Raw genomic sequence first — 16,649 nt, forward strand, 5'->3', positions numbered from 1 at the left:
AATAACTGACATCACTGTCTGAGTAACTGACATCATTGTCTGTCTGAATAACTGACATCACTGTCTGTCTGAATAACTGACATCTATTTCTTTTTCCAACCCCCCCAACCCCCATCCAGAGGACAAATCCTGTCACACAAGTCAACAGTAGCCTCTATACGGCCCATTCTAAACTCTCCCTGTTTTGCCAACCTTCTCTCTGACACCTACTTTCACATTGTGTATTTTCATTCATTTACTCATTTAGCAAAGTCATTAATTACCGTGGCAGGCAGTTATTACATTTTCTAAATGCTTTTCTTTAGGGGGCCCTTTAATCTCTCATCTAACCCAAGAACTTCCTAACTGGCCTCTAATCCTCTCCACACCCAGCCCACCTGGCCTCATTCTGATGCTCTCTCTCCATCTTTGAAGGATAAAATCTAGCACCTAGCACACTGCTGGAGGCTCTGGGGTCTTGACTTGAATCACACGGAGTTTCCTTTTTCTCTAGCTTCACCTCCTGCCTCAGGTGCTGTTTCTCAGCGACCCATGATCTGAACATTTGCTCCCGTGTGATTACCCAGAAGCCCCTATCAGGCTTCCTGGGCTTTGCTCATCCATATTTTTCTTTCATTTTCTTTCTTGCTCACCAATGGGAAAGACAGCTTTGGTGCCAAGATTCCTTCCAGATCCAGATATCGACACCACATGCAAAAATAATAAAAAGAGTCTCTGACTCTTCCTGTCTCCAGGCTGAGTGGAGAAAGTGAGTTTGGAAGGGTGCGGAGTCATCGAGGGTGGTGATGGTGGGAGGCCCAAGAAGATATATCAGAGACAGTGAGCTTGGCAAGTGTACAGAATGATGGACAGAAGAAAGCAGAGAAAACCCATCCAGCTTTTTTTTTTAATTAGTGCAATTGATTCTGGGAGAAACAAACTGCTTTACCCTGCCTTCTGCCGAAGGAGAGAGATACAAGAAGACAGAGGAGTAGACTGTATCTGGTTCAACATCCTTGAGGTGGAGGCCCAGAAGAACCTGTGTTCACCTCACCTGAGAGCCAAAGACAAGGGGTAGTGTGTGCTGAAGGAGATACTTACCCTCTTTTCAAGGTCTGTGTCACTCAGACATGCACAAGTATGAGAGACAACTCTCTCAGGTGGGGCGTGTTAAAACCAGACATTTGGCGCCTTGAACGCACTGCTAAAGACACTCATGTACTCATGTGAAATGAAAGCTTTTCAAATGGACTGGAAAATGTTTCACTTGTGTTCTCTCGTATTCCTGAACCTTTCTTTCCATGGTTCAAAAGTTTGCATTGTCTAATTGCTGATTTCCATTTGTGAATGAATCAGTGTAAAATAAAATTAAGTGGCAAATCAATCTACCGAATTAATCTAGTTTTAGGCATTAATTATTCTCTCAGCCATTTTCTCTCAAACTTAACCACATGTCAAGACAAGTCCAGGTCTAACAATGCTGTGTTCATTTTTTTTCTTTTGTTTTTTTTTGGTTTTTTGAGACAGGGTTTCTCTGTGTAGCCCTGGCTGTCCTGAAACTCACTCTGTAGACCAGGCTGGCCTTGAACTCAGAAATCCACCTGCCTTTGCCTCCCAAGCACTGGGATTAAAGGCATGTGCCACCACTGCCCGGCTTGCATTCCGTTTTTAACACAGGAGCTTATATTCAGGAAGTCAACAGTCTTGAATTCTGGGGCCTACAATTTACTGTCTGTCTTAGGATTTCTGTTGGTGTGAAGACACCATGACCACAGCAACTCTTACAAAGGCAAACATTTAATTGGAGCTGGCTTACAGTATCAGAGGTTTAGTCCAGTATCATCATGGTGGGGAAGCATGGCAGCATGCAGCCAGGAGGCAGGAGTTCCACACTAGGCAAAGCTTGAACACAGGAGACCTCAAAGTCAGCCCCTAAGTGACATATTTCCTCTAACAAGGCCACACCTCTTAGTAGTGCCACTTCCCATGGGCCAAGCATTCAAACAGGAGTCTATGGGGGCCATACCTATGGGAACTACCGCACTGTGCAAAAAAAGTCTCATTCCAGGTAAACATCTCTCTCATTTTTTTCAAGTTGCTTTTTGTTTGTTTGTTTAGATAGAAAGGTTGGTAGACAGATAGTGTTTTATCTGCATATATACCTACAGGCCAGAAGTGGATACCAGATTTCATTACAGATGCTTACAAGCCACCATGTGGTTGCTAGGAATTGATTCAGGACCTCTAGAAGAGCAGACACTGTTCTTAACCTCTGAGCCATCTCCACCCCCCATCTCTCCTACTTTTTATAGGTCCTCAACCACTGTTGGACTAAATAAGTCACTGGGGCAGAAATTCCCTCCATCACTTTGTGGCATGTTTTCCCAACTGGGAAATCAACAATGCCACCCGTCCTTTATATGTAAGAGGATCACCCTGAGCGTGGCCAATGAGGCATGAATGGGGCAGCTCAGAAATTGTGTGCACTGTTCTTCTGGAGCTGTACCAAGGGACAGGTGTCTTCTTGGTTCTGTAACCAATTCCGCTAGTTTCTAAGATGTAATTATAAGATCCTGAGCCCACAGTGAAAGAAGAACCATATACCTTATGACCTCATCAAGCTATTATTTTTGAAGATATGCAGACTTACAGCTGGGTACTTGGAGGAGGAAGAAAAGGCATACTTCCTGAAAGCCATGAGCATTTCAGAGACAGAGGTCCTGAAGCCCTTGACTCCCTCCTTTAAAAAATACTTGTATATTTACTTATTTATTTTATTCTCATTTATATGAGTGTTTTGCCTGCGTGCATGTATATGTACTGTATGTGTAACTGGTACTCAAGGAGACCTGAAGGGGGTGGGTGTTACATCACATGGATCATCACATGTGTTACATCACATGGTCGTGAGCCCCCTGTGGGTACTCAGAACCGAACTTGGGTTTCCTGTAAGAGCCACAAGTATTCTTAACAGCTAAGCCGTCTCTCTAACCCCAGATGATTTTTTTGAGACTGTCTTATTATATATCCCTGCCTTGCCTGGAACTTACTGTACAGACCAGGCTTGTCTGTACTCATGGAGATCTGTCTGGCTCTGCCTCCCGAGTGCTGAGATTAAAGGCAGGCTTCACATACCCAGCCTCTCATCCTTTTGGTGTTCAACGTTACCAGAACAGTCAAAAAAGAAGTAGATAACCATGACCAGCAAACCAGCATTACTGAATTCAGAGAAGATACTTTCTCTCCCTGTAGAGGCATGCTGCCAAGCAAAAGGGAACCAGGGATACATTCTAAGGTGGACAGCTGGCTCTGGCTGAGTTTCCCCAAGAACCCAGCCCTCTAAGGCACAATGTCTTACTGCCTACTCGGACATCCAATGTTGTAGTGTTTCCCATGCATGCACAGAATGATCACTGCAGCCCCAGCCACTCAACAAGGACAGTAGAGAGTAGTGACAGCCACAAGACAGGTGGCCTGCTCGGCAGCCTCCGGCTCCCTCTTTGGTTGGCACTGGAAGAGGAATAAGATTGAAACCACCTCTGTGATTCTTCAAGGCAAGCTGGAGAAGAGCGCTCAAGAGGAGATTCTCTTGGCAAGGAGATCAGCTGAGCACCCGAGTGACTAATTAGAGAGGTAAGAGCAGTCGAAGCAAATCTCTGCTATCCTGAGTCAGAATTTAAGAGCAGGAGCTTACTCTGAATGCTGCCGTGTTGGGGGGAAGGGAGGAAGTGGGCAGAGTATAAATTTAAATAATGTATATAGCATAATTTGCATCAGGAATGAAGGACATGATTCCTTGAGGCCACACTAGGTACTGTTAGCCTTCCAGACAGTGAGGCAGGAGAAGAGAGGGAAGCTGACATGTGAGCTCTAGTGCTCCAGGGGAACAGCGGTGCTCCAGGGAGGAGCACAAAGCTTTCAGATTTCATCACAGCCTTCTGATAACACCTGAGTGCATGTTTTGCTGCAGAGAAGCTTAGAGGCCCGAACAGTCAAGCTCGCTCCTTCCCAACCACCCCAAGAGGGAAAGAGCCTGTCAGCTTCACTGAAGAAGAAAGAAAGGAAAAGAAAACAAAAGCAGAGGCAAACCACAAACCTCAGGTCGCCTTGCTTCCTATCTGTTTGAAGGCACAGGCAGAAGGGAGGTGGGGTTTATACAGAGGCTCCTTGGGACCCTCCGGATGGAAACCTGGAGGCCACAGTAGGCAAACATTACTTGCAGGGTCGTTTTAATCAGCTCGAGCAGCTCTTTGATAGGAAAGGATGTTAAGCCAGAAAGGGCTCTCTGGAAAGTCTAAACACGCAGAGGGGGAAGTATGGAACATGTGGTATCTCCTCCCGCCACCCTTCCTGTTAGGGGTGTTCACTGGGGCCCCCTCAGTCACCACAGCACAGCCAGGGTTGGGACTGGGGGGGGGTGATGAACTGTAGCACGGAGCCCACAGAACCCCAGGCTCCAGCCACTATCAGCTGCTGCCCCGGGTAGGTATAGGAAGGCTTCCTCAAGCTGGATTGGGAAGAAATGAAATAAAAGGCATAAAATTAAAGACAAGATTAATAAAACCTGCTGAAAGCAAACACTGCTGACCAACTCAGCAGCTCAAATTACGTTTACCACATTGGAAAGGGAGGGGGTAATTGAGAATGAGAAGCCCAGGCTCTGGAAAGACATCACGGGGCTAACTAACCTAACAAGGGGGTAATACCAGGAAAGTCCCCGAGTCACCTTCCCAGGAAAGGTTCAAGACAGGGTATAAAATCTGTCGGTCACATAGATAAATTTCCTTTGACAGACTCCCTGATAAGCCTAGCTCTGACTCTCAAAGTCTCTGAGCTCTGCCCAGAGCAGCAGAGACTATAGTACAAATATCATCTCCAGATGCCACCAAATTTACAGGGATTCCAACCCACTGTGTCTGGCTTCTGTCCCCACCACTCTGGCCTTGGCAGGGTTGGGACACCCAGGGTTATGCAAGGACTATCCTGTCTCGAGTCCATTTCCATTTTTGCCCCATCAGCTGATCTATGCCTAGCTATGGAAGTGTCTCTCAGTTGAACTTGTTCTTGTGTGGGGTAAGTCTGAACCTCCAGACAACGGCCAATCCATTGGATTATCTACAGGTCCCTCCAGCCGCTTCCCCAGAGACCTCCAACCTCCAAGTCTTCAAACTCCCAGTTCTCATCCCTAGCCGAGCAGGAGTCCTATGCCACATAACAAATTTACAACAACGCAGGGATTCCATCTTTAGCAGCACATGGCGGTGTGTGTGTGTGTGTGTGTGTAAATGCAGTGTGTGGAATGGACAAACTCACCACTCATGGTAGGCTTCTGGAGTGTGTGAATGTGTCACAGACTTTCCATGGAAGCCATGTGCAATACAAACCTTTGAAGAGTGGGACTCACTCCCTTGGCACTATTCAATGGGAGATGCTGATCCATTCTCTACTTGGGACATGTTGACAATGACAACCCTTCCTACACAGAGCCCAGGCTTCCTCAGACCCAGCAGTGAGTAGGTTGACGTCTTAGGGAGGAAGCGCCTGGTTTTAAGCCAAAGAAGACACTAGAAATCAAGTCCTGTTCAAACACAGGGGTAATCCTTTATGCTCAAAGGGAACAGGGTTCCACAGAATTCCTGACCTGCAAAGCCAGGCTTCCATCGCTACCCCCATCCTGCCTTCAGCTGTGTCTGCTTCCCCCAACCCCACAGGGCTCCAGGTTTGCTGTGGCCTATCCCATCTCAAGACATTCTATGGCATCCCTCTCTCCCAAGGTGACCCTGGGGAACAGTGGCTTGGAAATAGAGCCACTCTTCAGTGCACACAAACTGCCCCTTGTCAAGTTTCATTCAAGTTCCTTGAAGAACAACAGATGGCTTCTTTCAGCAAAGCAAACAAACAGCCACATGCAGGTGTGTGGCCGTTATCCTCAGAAAATCTCTACCAAGAGGGTTTGAGAGTGAGCTCCGGAACCCACGTGAAAAGGACAAGCCTGGTGATGTGCACCTGTAATCTCAGAAGAGAAGAGGCAGAGACAGACAGACCCCAGGGCTTCAGTTGTCGGCCAGCCCCACTGAATCTGTGAGCTCCATGTGAAGTGAAAAACCCTGTCTCAAGAAACAAGTGGACAGCATTGAGAAAGATCAGAGGCTGGCTTACAGCCTCAGTGCACATGCTTTAGCACGTTTATGTGTACCCAAAACCCTCCTACACCCCACACATACAGAGAAAGAAAGAACAAATGTAAGAAAGAGGTGAGGGAGAAGGAATATCTTCAGCATAGGACAGTTATGCATACAAAGACTTTTGCTTTCCCTTTGGTCACTATTTCTTTAAAGAAAGAGTGGGGTCCCATCCACCAGAATAAGACTCATTGTTAATTTGAACTAAGACACCATGCAGCAGAACCTTTTCTGCCCATTGTATTTGCGGTGGAGCTCTGCCATTGGATAGACAAGAGGTAGGCGGAGCTAGGAGTGGGGTGGAGGAAGGAACAAGGGAGAAGGGGAGAGGAGGAGAGGCAAGATGATAGATGTTACCCTCGTGTCTCTAGCTATCAAAGGAAGTTATTATTATCAAAGTTAGATATTTGGGAAAACAGTTCTAATTGTGTAGACATCTGGTGGATTGAGTATTTGCTGATTTATAAATCTATTTGGTTCATCTTTAAGCATTAAGAGTCTTCTTTCTACTGGGTACCACAAGGATGGTGTTTATTACTTGGGGTTAAGTCAAGTTGACCCATGCATAGAGCTGTGAGCTCCATGGAGCTGACCGGCGGAGGCAGAAGCCACACCAATGTCTCATGGGTCCTGGGTTGGTGCCACTGGCCAGCTGGTGTCGCCATTAGTGTGGGAACTCAGAGCAGGAACATGGCGGTCAGGCTGGGAGCTAGCTGGACTGCCCAAATTTTCTAATATCTCATGCAACAACACCAGGCCTTAAGTTTTCTCTTCATCCCTAGTTTTTAGAAACAGATCATCTACTGTTATAAAACAACTAGGGACCTGGTTACAGTTTCACCTATCTGTCCACCTACAACTCACCCATGGAGTCAGCTTTACAGAGGCACTGAAGTCCCCTGTGCCCAACCCTGAGGGTAAAGCGCAGATGGTACAGATATGATGCTCTACCTGCCTTCAGTTTAGGATTCGGCCTGCTCTTCTGGAAGAACCACACAGCAGTGTGAAGAGCTAACCTCTGCTCTCTGGCACCTCCTCATTTCTAACAGTGACTGAATTCAGCTCTAAGTTCTGGAAGGAAGTACATCAAACCGCCAACTGTGTGGCTTGGGATCACAAGGGGCTAGTGCAAGCTCCCTTCCTCCCAACCTCCAACTTTCCACAGAGAATGTGTACATGGACTCCTTCAAAGGTTTAAGAGAAACCAATAAATGGTCAAAACAAGAAAGGAAACATGTTTTCTACAACATCTCACACACACACACACACACACACACACACACACACACACACAAACGCTGGACACCGCTGACACCCACTGTCTGGTCTCTTCCATTTTTCTGCACCTGCAGATCAAGAGCCTGTATCTCTGAACTGAACTGAAGACAGGCAAGCTCCTTTCCAGGCTTGGCAGCCCCTGGGAATCTGATTGGGCACATGGCCACCTCATCTCACCTGGGTGCCCCCCTCACCTTAGAGGACTTTACCCTTCTGCCTAAAGGCATTCCTCAGTTAAAGATGGGGCCATCCCCGGGGTGAGAGCAGAACACCCACAAAGCTGCTACCAATACAAAGATCAAACTTTTACCACTCAGAAGACCTGCTCCAGCAGCAAAGAAACCTGCAGCCTGGCAACCGGAGCAGGGGGACCCAGGCTTCCTCGAAGGCCATTAACCGCCTGCTGACAGCACACTCACCTGCAGATGTAATTTGTCTTGCAGGAGTCTTGCAGATTCAGGCAGTTGGGCCTCTCTCGTTCTTCATAGGAGCACACAGGGACGATGGTCTGTCGCCGCCTCTCAGTGCAGGCGATGTCCCGGCAGGAGCAGAAGAGCATCCCGTAGCTGTGCTTGGCCGGAACTTTGTCAAAGAACTGCCTGAGGGCCTTGTGGCACTTGCGGCGGTTGCAGACCTCGTTGGACATGCTGGTGGTGCAGGGGGTGATGTAGGCAGATCTGTACTTCTTGCAGGTGTCGTCCAGATTGCAGGCCTTGGCCGCATCCAGGCAGTTGTTCCCTTTGGAAATGTGTTCCACTGCAAGGCAGAGAAAGAGCAGTGATCACAGGGCTCATGTGCAAGTGCATTTATGTACACTCCACAATACCGGAGGCCTGGCCGTCCACCGGCCATGCACACACTCTAGATAGAATTCAGGAAGTTTCAAAGCTCATAACATAATGGTCCACAACAAAGTGGAAGTTAGTATGAACAGGGTAAGAGCCTACAGTAGTCCCTAGATGTCTATGTACAGCCATGGACCCAGGCCATGGGAAGTCGGGAATTTGCCCAGCTACCAGTAAACAAGGCAACTGGAGAACTGTTTTCAGCTCCTGCTTGGTAAACGGAAATCAGGATCAAAGGAAACAGTAACAAATTACATACTTGTTCGCGATACAGTATATAAAATGATATGCTGAATGCAAGTATAATTGCCATGCAATCCTCCAGGAATATAATTATGTAATAAATGTGTATAGAACATGCTAATTACTATATGATTACAGAGTAATTACATGGTTATTTGAGCCCAGAAGACAAAATATTATGCCAGTCTCTCTAAGCAGGAAGAAGCAACTCCAGAGAATCCATGTCTAAGTTTCATCTCACAGGCCATTGGAAGAAAACCAGAATAAAGCACATAAAAATTCGCAAACCTCAATTACCACTTAAATCACCACATGCAAAATGTCGACTCTGTGAACTCTGGCTAGGACAACTCAGCTAGGATTTTGGATGGAATTTCCCCGGGCTTATATTCCACCGGCTTTAGAACACCACAGAACATATGCTGCCTTCTGCTCAAGCTTTCTATGCCCACGCTTAGAAAGCTTTCTGTCCAAGCTTTCTATGGAAAACCAGTGCTGTCCACTGTGGACTGCTCTTGTATGGTCTGGGTGAGGGTTTCCAGGAGGCAGATTCCACGACGCGGCTGCACATGCTGCCTGGGCCAATAGCAATGGAACCCGTTCTCAGGTTCGTTCCATGATAAGAATTCTCTTAGTCCGGGCAAAGCAATGTCACCGTTTACATTAAACGAATGTTATTCATTTGTTTCCTGCTGATTTCAAAGTTTGACCTTTTACCGTTTATTTGTACCGTTTTTTAAATTGTGTGTAAACAAGCGAAGGCTCTTTTTCTGTTTACAAATCTAAGACAACATTATGATACAAATAATAAGCCAGCCCATGACACCCACAGGATTTCTTTTTCTTTGGAAGTAACCCATACAACTTAACAAACACTTGACTGATGTATACGTTTGTGTTTCCTAAAGTTTTTTTTTAACGTTTATAAAATTACATAAGCGAGTAACTTTTTTCTTATTTGTGTGTTTGTGTGTGCATGTAGTATATGTTTATACATGTGCACAGATGTCTGCCTGTACACAGGGAAGCGGGAAGACAATGCCAGGTGTCTTCCTCTTCACTCTGCATCTTAGTTTTTGAGACAGGGTCTCTCACAGGACCTGGAACACACGTATTCAACTAAACTGGCCGACCAGGGGGCTTCAGGAACCTGTCTATCTCCTCTAGCCTGGCTCTGGGATCAGAGATTCTGCTGTGTGTGCTTTCATGTGTGCGCTGGGCATCTGAACTCAGCTCCCCATCCTAATGCAGCCAATGCTTTGCAGATGGGTACATCATCTGTAGCAGGAACAGCAGGGCCACCTCTAAGTAAACACCCGGGGGCCACACAGCCTCAAAAGCATCTCCTGCAGGAGGACCTAATTGAGGACTGCCTGAGAGACCAAAGATTGCTGTCACAGACAATGCCAGCCAATCAGGAACTGCTGTTTAGAAGAGATGCTTTCTTGGGACCAATGGGGAGCATTGGAGGGTATTAAAGGAACTTTTTGCAGTGCTCAGATGAGCCTGATGCTGCCTTTCTCACCTGCTCCTGGAGTCTGTGCCCTTGACTCTAGGCCACCACGTCTCCAACCCCTGAGGGCAAGTAATCCAGGAACAGGTAACATTGCCTCAGCCCAGTTTCCTGCTTCTTCTTAATGTTATGTAAAAAGCAATATTCTAAAGAAAAAGCTTTGCACAAACTGGAAACAGTAAAGTTCCTTATGTCTGAACCAAAACTGCTCAAGGCTAACTTACTTTAGCCGTAGGCTTGACTCTGCCTCCACTTCTGCTGATTCTGTTTTCTGCCACACGTAAACCTGGCTAGTACATCATCTCCTAACTGCTCTTTTACAGTCTGTGACAAATTCCAAAGTGTACAACCTGGCACAGTTGGAGGGGCAAAACCAATTTATTTCTACCTCGCAGGTCATGTGACTTCTGTCACATTTCTTACCCTTATGAACCAAAACACTTCCGCTATATTTCTCATCTCCTTGAGACCAGGAGAATCTAAACACAAGAACCCAACAGAGTGAAAACAGGCAAGCATCCAGCTCTCACTCCTTACAAACACAGGTATAACAATCTCCCCCAAATCTGAGTACTTGTTTATCAATATGTTAGGAAGGCAACCCAGCACTTCCCCAAGGATCCGAGATAAGTCTGATGCTTAAAAATCAATTTGATTCCACAGTAACAGAATTCAAGACAGAAAAAAAATACAATATTTTAGTAGGCAAAACCAAAATACATTCAGTGATTTTCAACCCTCGCTCAAAACAAATGTTCAGTAAACTAAGAATAGAAGATGATTTCCTCAGTTTGAGAAAGAGTAGCTATGACACACAGAGAAAATCGTATCTTGTAGTTAAATAATGTCCCCACCTAAGATCACGGGCAAAGGACCATGCAGACTCAGTACTCTAGTAGAGGTGTTAACCTTTGTAATAAAACAACAGAAATAAATAGAAAGCAACACACACACACGCACACACGCACACATGCACAGAAACATGCCTGTTTGCAAATGAATTCAAAAATCACAAAGAATATATGAAACTACTAGAATAACTAAATTTACCTATTAAAGATATAGTAAAATCAATATAAAAGTCAACGGCACCTCCTTGAGTACACACGTTTATTCTGTGTTATTAATGACCCTGAATCCAGTGAGTACTCTATACTCACATGTGTGAGAGTGTGTGTGTGTGTGTGTGTCTGTGGGGGGGAACACTGGGGCATGGGCAACCTACCAGTGGCCACATCCCTAAATGAGGGTGATCCTGCCTCTCTCAGCAGCCACCCTTCCCCAGTCCATGCATAATGTTGAATGGCTCGGTCTTGAGCAGGTCATAGCCATAGCTGCTGCACTGATGCGTGCAACAACCATGTCATATGCAGAATCAGCATCCCACACCACAAGGTTAACTTTTGGGCAACAAACTAGTATCTATAGGGTAAAGGGTAATGCTCCAGTATGTGCTCCACATTGTGGAATGATGAAACAAATCTAATTAACACACCCATTCCTTTTATGTACTAGCTGCAAACCACTGGGGCAATTTAAAGTGCAATTCCACTTACAAACAAGTGCCAGATAACCTATATAACAAGTAAGATAATAACAAAATAATAACAACAGGAAAAATATAACAGATAAAAACGCATGCAACTGAAAAGTTAAAAACCACTGGTGGTAAAAATTAAAGAGAATTACGAATGAAATATATATACCATGTTCATGGACCAGAAGGCCGAACACAAATAACGTCAGTTAACTCTAAGCCTTAATGCTTTAGAACTGGCGTTCACATTCTGAAATCCGCACAGAAGCAGAGAGAACACAGAGGATGAAGCTGAGATGCTCGAGTAGCTTCGAGATTTACTGTAAAGCTACAGTCACGAATGAAGTCAGTGTGATCCAGCACAGGCATGAACAGCCTGGACAGTGGATCGGAGCAGTGCTCAGCAAGGTGTCCACACCAGGTACCCATAGGTATTTGAGTTTTGAAAACAAATACTAAAGAAACCCAATGGGGGCGGGGGAGAAAAATCTCTCTACAACAAACAGCGCCAGAATAAGGAAAAGACAAAAATCCCAGATTCTCAACCTCCACTTGATAGCATTCATAAAGTCAATATAGGATAGGCTTAAATATAAAGGCTAAAATCATGAATTTATTAGAAGATTAAATAATCTGGGCAGTCAATAAATATTATAGGGCCATGTAATAGAATAACATCAAATAAAAAAAAGTTCTCTAAGTTAGAGTTCATAGAAATTAAAAATTCCTGCTGGCTTTACATAGAAGCCCTTAAGGACAAATAGTCACAAATACCTATCAGAAAAAGTACCACCATCTGAAAATGGTAAGAATGCTTAAAACTTAACAGTAAGAAGAAAGCACCCTTTTCAAAGCACACCGAATGTTTTAACACATGTTACAAAGATAAGTGTGTAAGTGCCCAATAAGCACAATTAAGTATTCAACATCATTTGTTATGCAAAAAAATCAAAATAAAGCTACAATGAGACATTTTATTCAACAACTGCAACGGTTAAAATAAAGACCAGTAATTTCAAATGCAGAGCTAATACAGAGCCTCTCCTGTGCTGATTGGAGACTACACTCGGGAAAATGTAGGCAGTGTTTTACAAAACCCACACAGATGGCTGGGCGGGGTAGTGTAAGCATTTAATTCCAGCACTTGGGAGGCAGAGGTAGGCCTATCTCTGTTAGTTCAAGGCCAGCCTGGTCTACAAGGTGAGTTCCAGGACAGCCCGGGCTGTTACATAGAAAAACCCTGTCTTCAAAAAACAAAAAACAAACCACACATATGTTCTACTCAATGATCATCATAATCAATCAGACGTAATATCTAAGTGAAGACCTATGACCACTAAAAAGGTTGCATTGCTAAGGACAACACATAGGATTAAAGAGAATGGAGGTGGAATAGGCCCAGAAGCACTCTCAAAAGCAACTCTCCCAGTATCAGAAGGTCCTATGCAAGAGGACCAGGACATCTGTGATGCTTACTGACGACGCATCCCAGACATAACTAGAAAGATACACCCATGCAATTTTGACAACATGGCCACCCAAACATGACCTCATAATGACAAAGACTGAGCCAACAAGACACACCCCAAGAGTAAGTGCTACACGTGGCTAACGGCTGCTGAGAGTGGAAGGATCTGTTTTCTCCAGGGACTAGATCCCGTGTAGCTTGTCTAAGCATAAATGGTCAACCCTTGACATGTGTATGTAAAGTGTACTGCTACATAAACTCAGTGGTGTGTGTGTGTGTGTGTGGTGTGTGTGTGTGTGTGTGTGTGTGTGTAAAACATATGTATGTATGCAACAGTAATAATTAGAAAAGAGGTAATGTATCTGAAAGGGAGCGGGGCAGACCAGGAAGACTTGGTGAATGCCAGGACTGATGTTAGTTCTCATGTATGAAGTCCTCAAACTATGATCGGATGATGTCCTGACAATAACCTCAAACTGCAAACAAAATGACTCCTGCATTCGCTGACAGGAACACAGCCTAACAGGCAGACAATGAAGTACCAACAAGGAGTAAGAAACAAGGGTCCACTCTTGGTATATGCAATGGTGTGGCTCACAAAACACTGCTGAGAGAAAATGAAAGCCTTAAGCCCAACACACTAGGTCTTCTGACACTGTGGTGTCTCAGGCCCAGGCACATTTTAGAGCTCGGCATTACGGTCCCGCTTTCTCTTCCACCTCTCATCTCTCCTTCCATCCGCTACTTTTCATCATTCTTTAACTCAGGAGAGTGTCTGGGGTGCAGGCTGAATGGAAATGTTCTCAGAATGAAGGCTGTTTACTAGAAATCCTCTCCCTGACCCCAGGGGAGCAGGGCATAAGCCAGGAGGTTGTGTTCAGCTGATATGTTCCTCTACAGCTTACCCCCTCCACACACTATGTTATGGAGGATGCCATTTAACCAGCTTTTTATTCGGAAGCTCAATGCGGCCATGTCGTTCCTTTGTAAGTTACAGATTGCTTCCTTAGTCATACTTTAAGCCTCTCCGGTGGGTCTGCATCTGACTGGGAGCTCTTCTCTGATTTCTTGAGCGTGGGATGCATGACATTCATCAAAATTGGAGAAGCAGAGACCAAAGTGAAGAGTCGGGTGCTGCCGATGGGTAATGGACAGAGTCAGAATCTCTGTCTGTCTGTCTGTCCGTATCTGTCATATCTATCTATCTGTCTATCTATCATGTCAGTCTGTCATCTATCATCCATCTGTCTGTCATCTATCTCTGTTGTTCATTTATCTCTATTATCTATCATCTATCTGTCTGTCTGTCTGTCAATCTGTTATCTATCTCTATTATCTATCATCATCTATCTCTATCTAGCTACCTGTAACCTGTCATCTATCTATCTGTCCTGTATCTACCTATCATCTATCATTTATCTACCTATCACCTATCTATCATATATCTGTCATGTATCTACCTATCATCTATCTATCTATGTATCTATCTATCTGCTATGTATCTATGTATCTATCTATGTATCTATGTATCTATCTATGTATCTATGTATCTATCTATCTATCAATCATCTCCCATCCTCTTTCTGAATAAGTCTGTAGTCCAAGTTGTCCTTGAACTCAACCTGACGCTGAGCCAAATGCCCAAGTGCCTAGATTATAGGCATGGGTTATGAGGCTTGGCTGGAATTTTGGATTTCAATGTGGTCCAATCATCTGAGCATCAATGTATCAGTCAGTTCCACCCCCTGTGCACCTTGTTTTTCCCGTTTTCAAGACAAGACAACCAAGTCCCTGCAATCCTCAATATCCTCTGGTTTGCTATACAGTATACTTTGCTTTTTCGAATTATAACTTCAAATATTAGGAATGATGACCAAGGGCAGAATGAATCCACAGGCAGAGAGAGGTCCTATGCTCCCAATGGCACTGGCCTCTCTGTTGATTCAGAAAGTTCATGGACCAAAAGTCAACCCTGACCTGTAGCAGCGCAGACATAGAGGTCTGTCCCACCCAGGGAGACATGTTATGTCATGGATGCACAGTGGGCTGGGAGAAGTGAAGCAAGAAACTGCCTTTTCCCAAATAATGATCCCCTCACTGTCCCAAATCAAAGAGGCCACCACTGCCACCAGTCGCCATTACACTTAGAAAAATGCTACCATTATTGGTCAACACCAGCGCCAGCTAGCCCTGGCATTACTAGTAACTGGCATTACTCACGATGAAGCCACAGTGACAGCGAGCAATCTATTTCTGTGGATTGTGAGGAGGAACCAAGCAGCTAAGTGCATTAAAATTTGCATGGGTTGCATGAAATATGACGGATCAGGCAAAAAGTTCACGAGGCACGGTGCGAGAGTGCCGTTTACCAAGGCTTGCCAATTTCCGGCTATCTTTCCGCTCTTCTTTGTGGGTCCGCAGAACAGAGCTCACACTCGTTCCTTCTTTCTTTCTGACTTGATTAATTGCCATGTTAACACAACCACTGATCTTCTCCAATAGTCTCCCTCTAATGTATTAGGCCAGCGATGAAAAATGAGCACAAAGCGCCAAGCTCTTCCCAGGGGTAGGCAAGCTTTTCTGGAAGCTCACATTGACAGTCATCTGACATCTGAGAGGATCAGGTGGCAAAATCTGATCACATGGGTTGTGACCCTTGTAATCGATCCTTCATGGGTTTGGCCTTTTCCAGCTGAGGTGCAAGAAATTACATTTAAGATCCATGTGCAGGCTATTTGGAGACCATTTTTCCTATCTCCATACGTTTTACACCTTCTGTGTTACACAGTGTGCATTTTCTGCTGGACCTCCTTTTTTACATTCTACTCGAAGCTTGAAGCTGTACCTCAGCTTTGTGGGGCTATGAACAGGGAAAGCATTTTGAACACTTACAGATTTGTAAATAATTCTTCTACATGGTGGAGACAGTTTCCAATGTTAACCACAAGTCAAAGGCGGTCTCGATCGGTTTCCTAACACGCATACGGTCTCCTACCTTCATCCCACCCCTCCCCAACTGTGTCCATACCTTAAAAAAATTAGATGTCTCTTGTAAGTGGTGTGCTAGTCCCAGGCTTGCTGCTACCGTGATTAAGAGTGCTGTCTCAGCAAATGGGATCATTACATTTTTAATTAACCTTTCCAACCTCCCCCACCTTTTTCTTTTGTTATACACCAGCTCTTCGAAATTTTCTATTTGTTTATGTTCAACTAGGTTTGAAACAAAGGCATGGCAAGTGATCCCAGGTGAAGCAGGAGTCAGCACTGCAGGGGACTTGCCTGAGAAAGTGTAGTACCTCCTTGTGAGTCAGACATGGGGACAGGCACTTAGAACTCGGTGGCTAGGTTCCCACCTAATTTTTATTTTGGCAGCTTAGCATTATTTAATGGCCCTGGCTACCAGGGAACTGGCTTTTTAAAATCTCTTTCAACCTAATTATAATTACAGTGTATAAATCATGGAATGATCAATTATAAAAATCCTGGGTTCATAAATATTTAACTTAGCATTTAAATCCACACTGCAGGAGTGCACGAGATTTTGGAGGCTCTCTCTCTCTCTCTCTCTCTCTCTCTCTCTCTCTCTCTCTCTCTCTCTCTCTCT

At 44.9% G+C, this 16,649-nt stretch overlaps 1 protein-coding gene and 1 long non-coding RNA gene across 3 annotated transcripts in view; one reads left to right on the plus strand and one right to left on the minus strand.

Moving 5' to 3' along the window:
* The window catches only part of Gfra1 (GDNF family receptor alpha 1), a 213,444-nt gene that overhangs the window by 56,515 nt on the left and 140,280 nt on the right, over positions 1-16,649 (minus strand). For both annotated transcript variants that reach the window (XM_028775302.1, XM_028775311.1), the window contains one exon: positions 7,859-8,195. In XM_028775302.1, the coding sequence (XP_028631135.1) occupies positions 7,859-8,195 (337 nt within the window). The remainder of the gene's footprint in view (positions 1-7,858; positions 8,196-16,649) is intronic.
* On the plus strand, positions 3,338-7,965 carry LOC114627484. Its single transcript, XR_003712369.1, has 3 exons — positions 3,338-3,612; positions 4,108-4,180; positions 7,865-7,965. It is a non-coding gene; the product is annotated as an uncharacterized LOC114627484 (long non-coding RNA).

Source organism: Grammomys surdaster, unplaced genomic scaffold (genome assembly GCF_004785775.1).
Source record: "Grammomys surdaster isolate TR1022 unplaced genomic scaffold, NIH_TR_1.0 66, whole genome shotgun sequence".
Taxonomy (NCBI): domain Eukaryota; kingdom Metazoa; phylum Chordata; class Mammalia; order Rodentia; family Muridae; genus Grammomys; species Grammomys surdaster.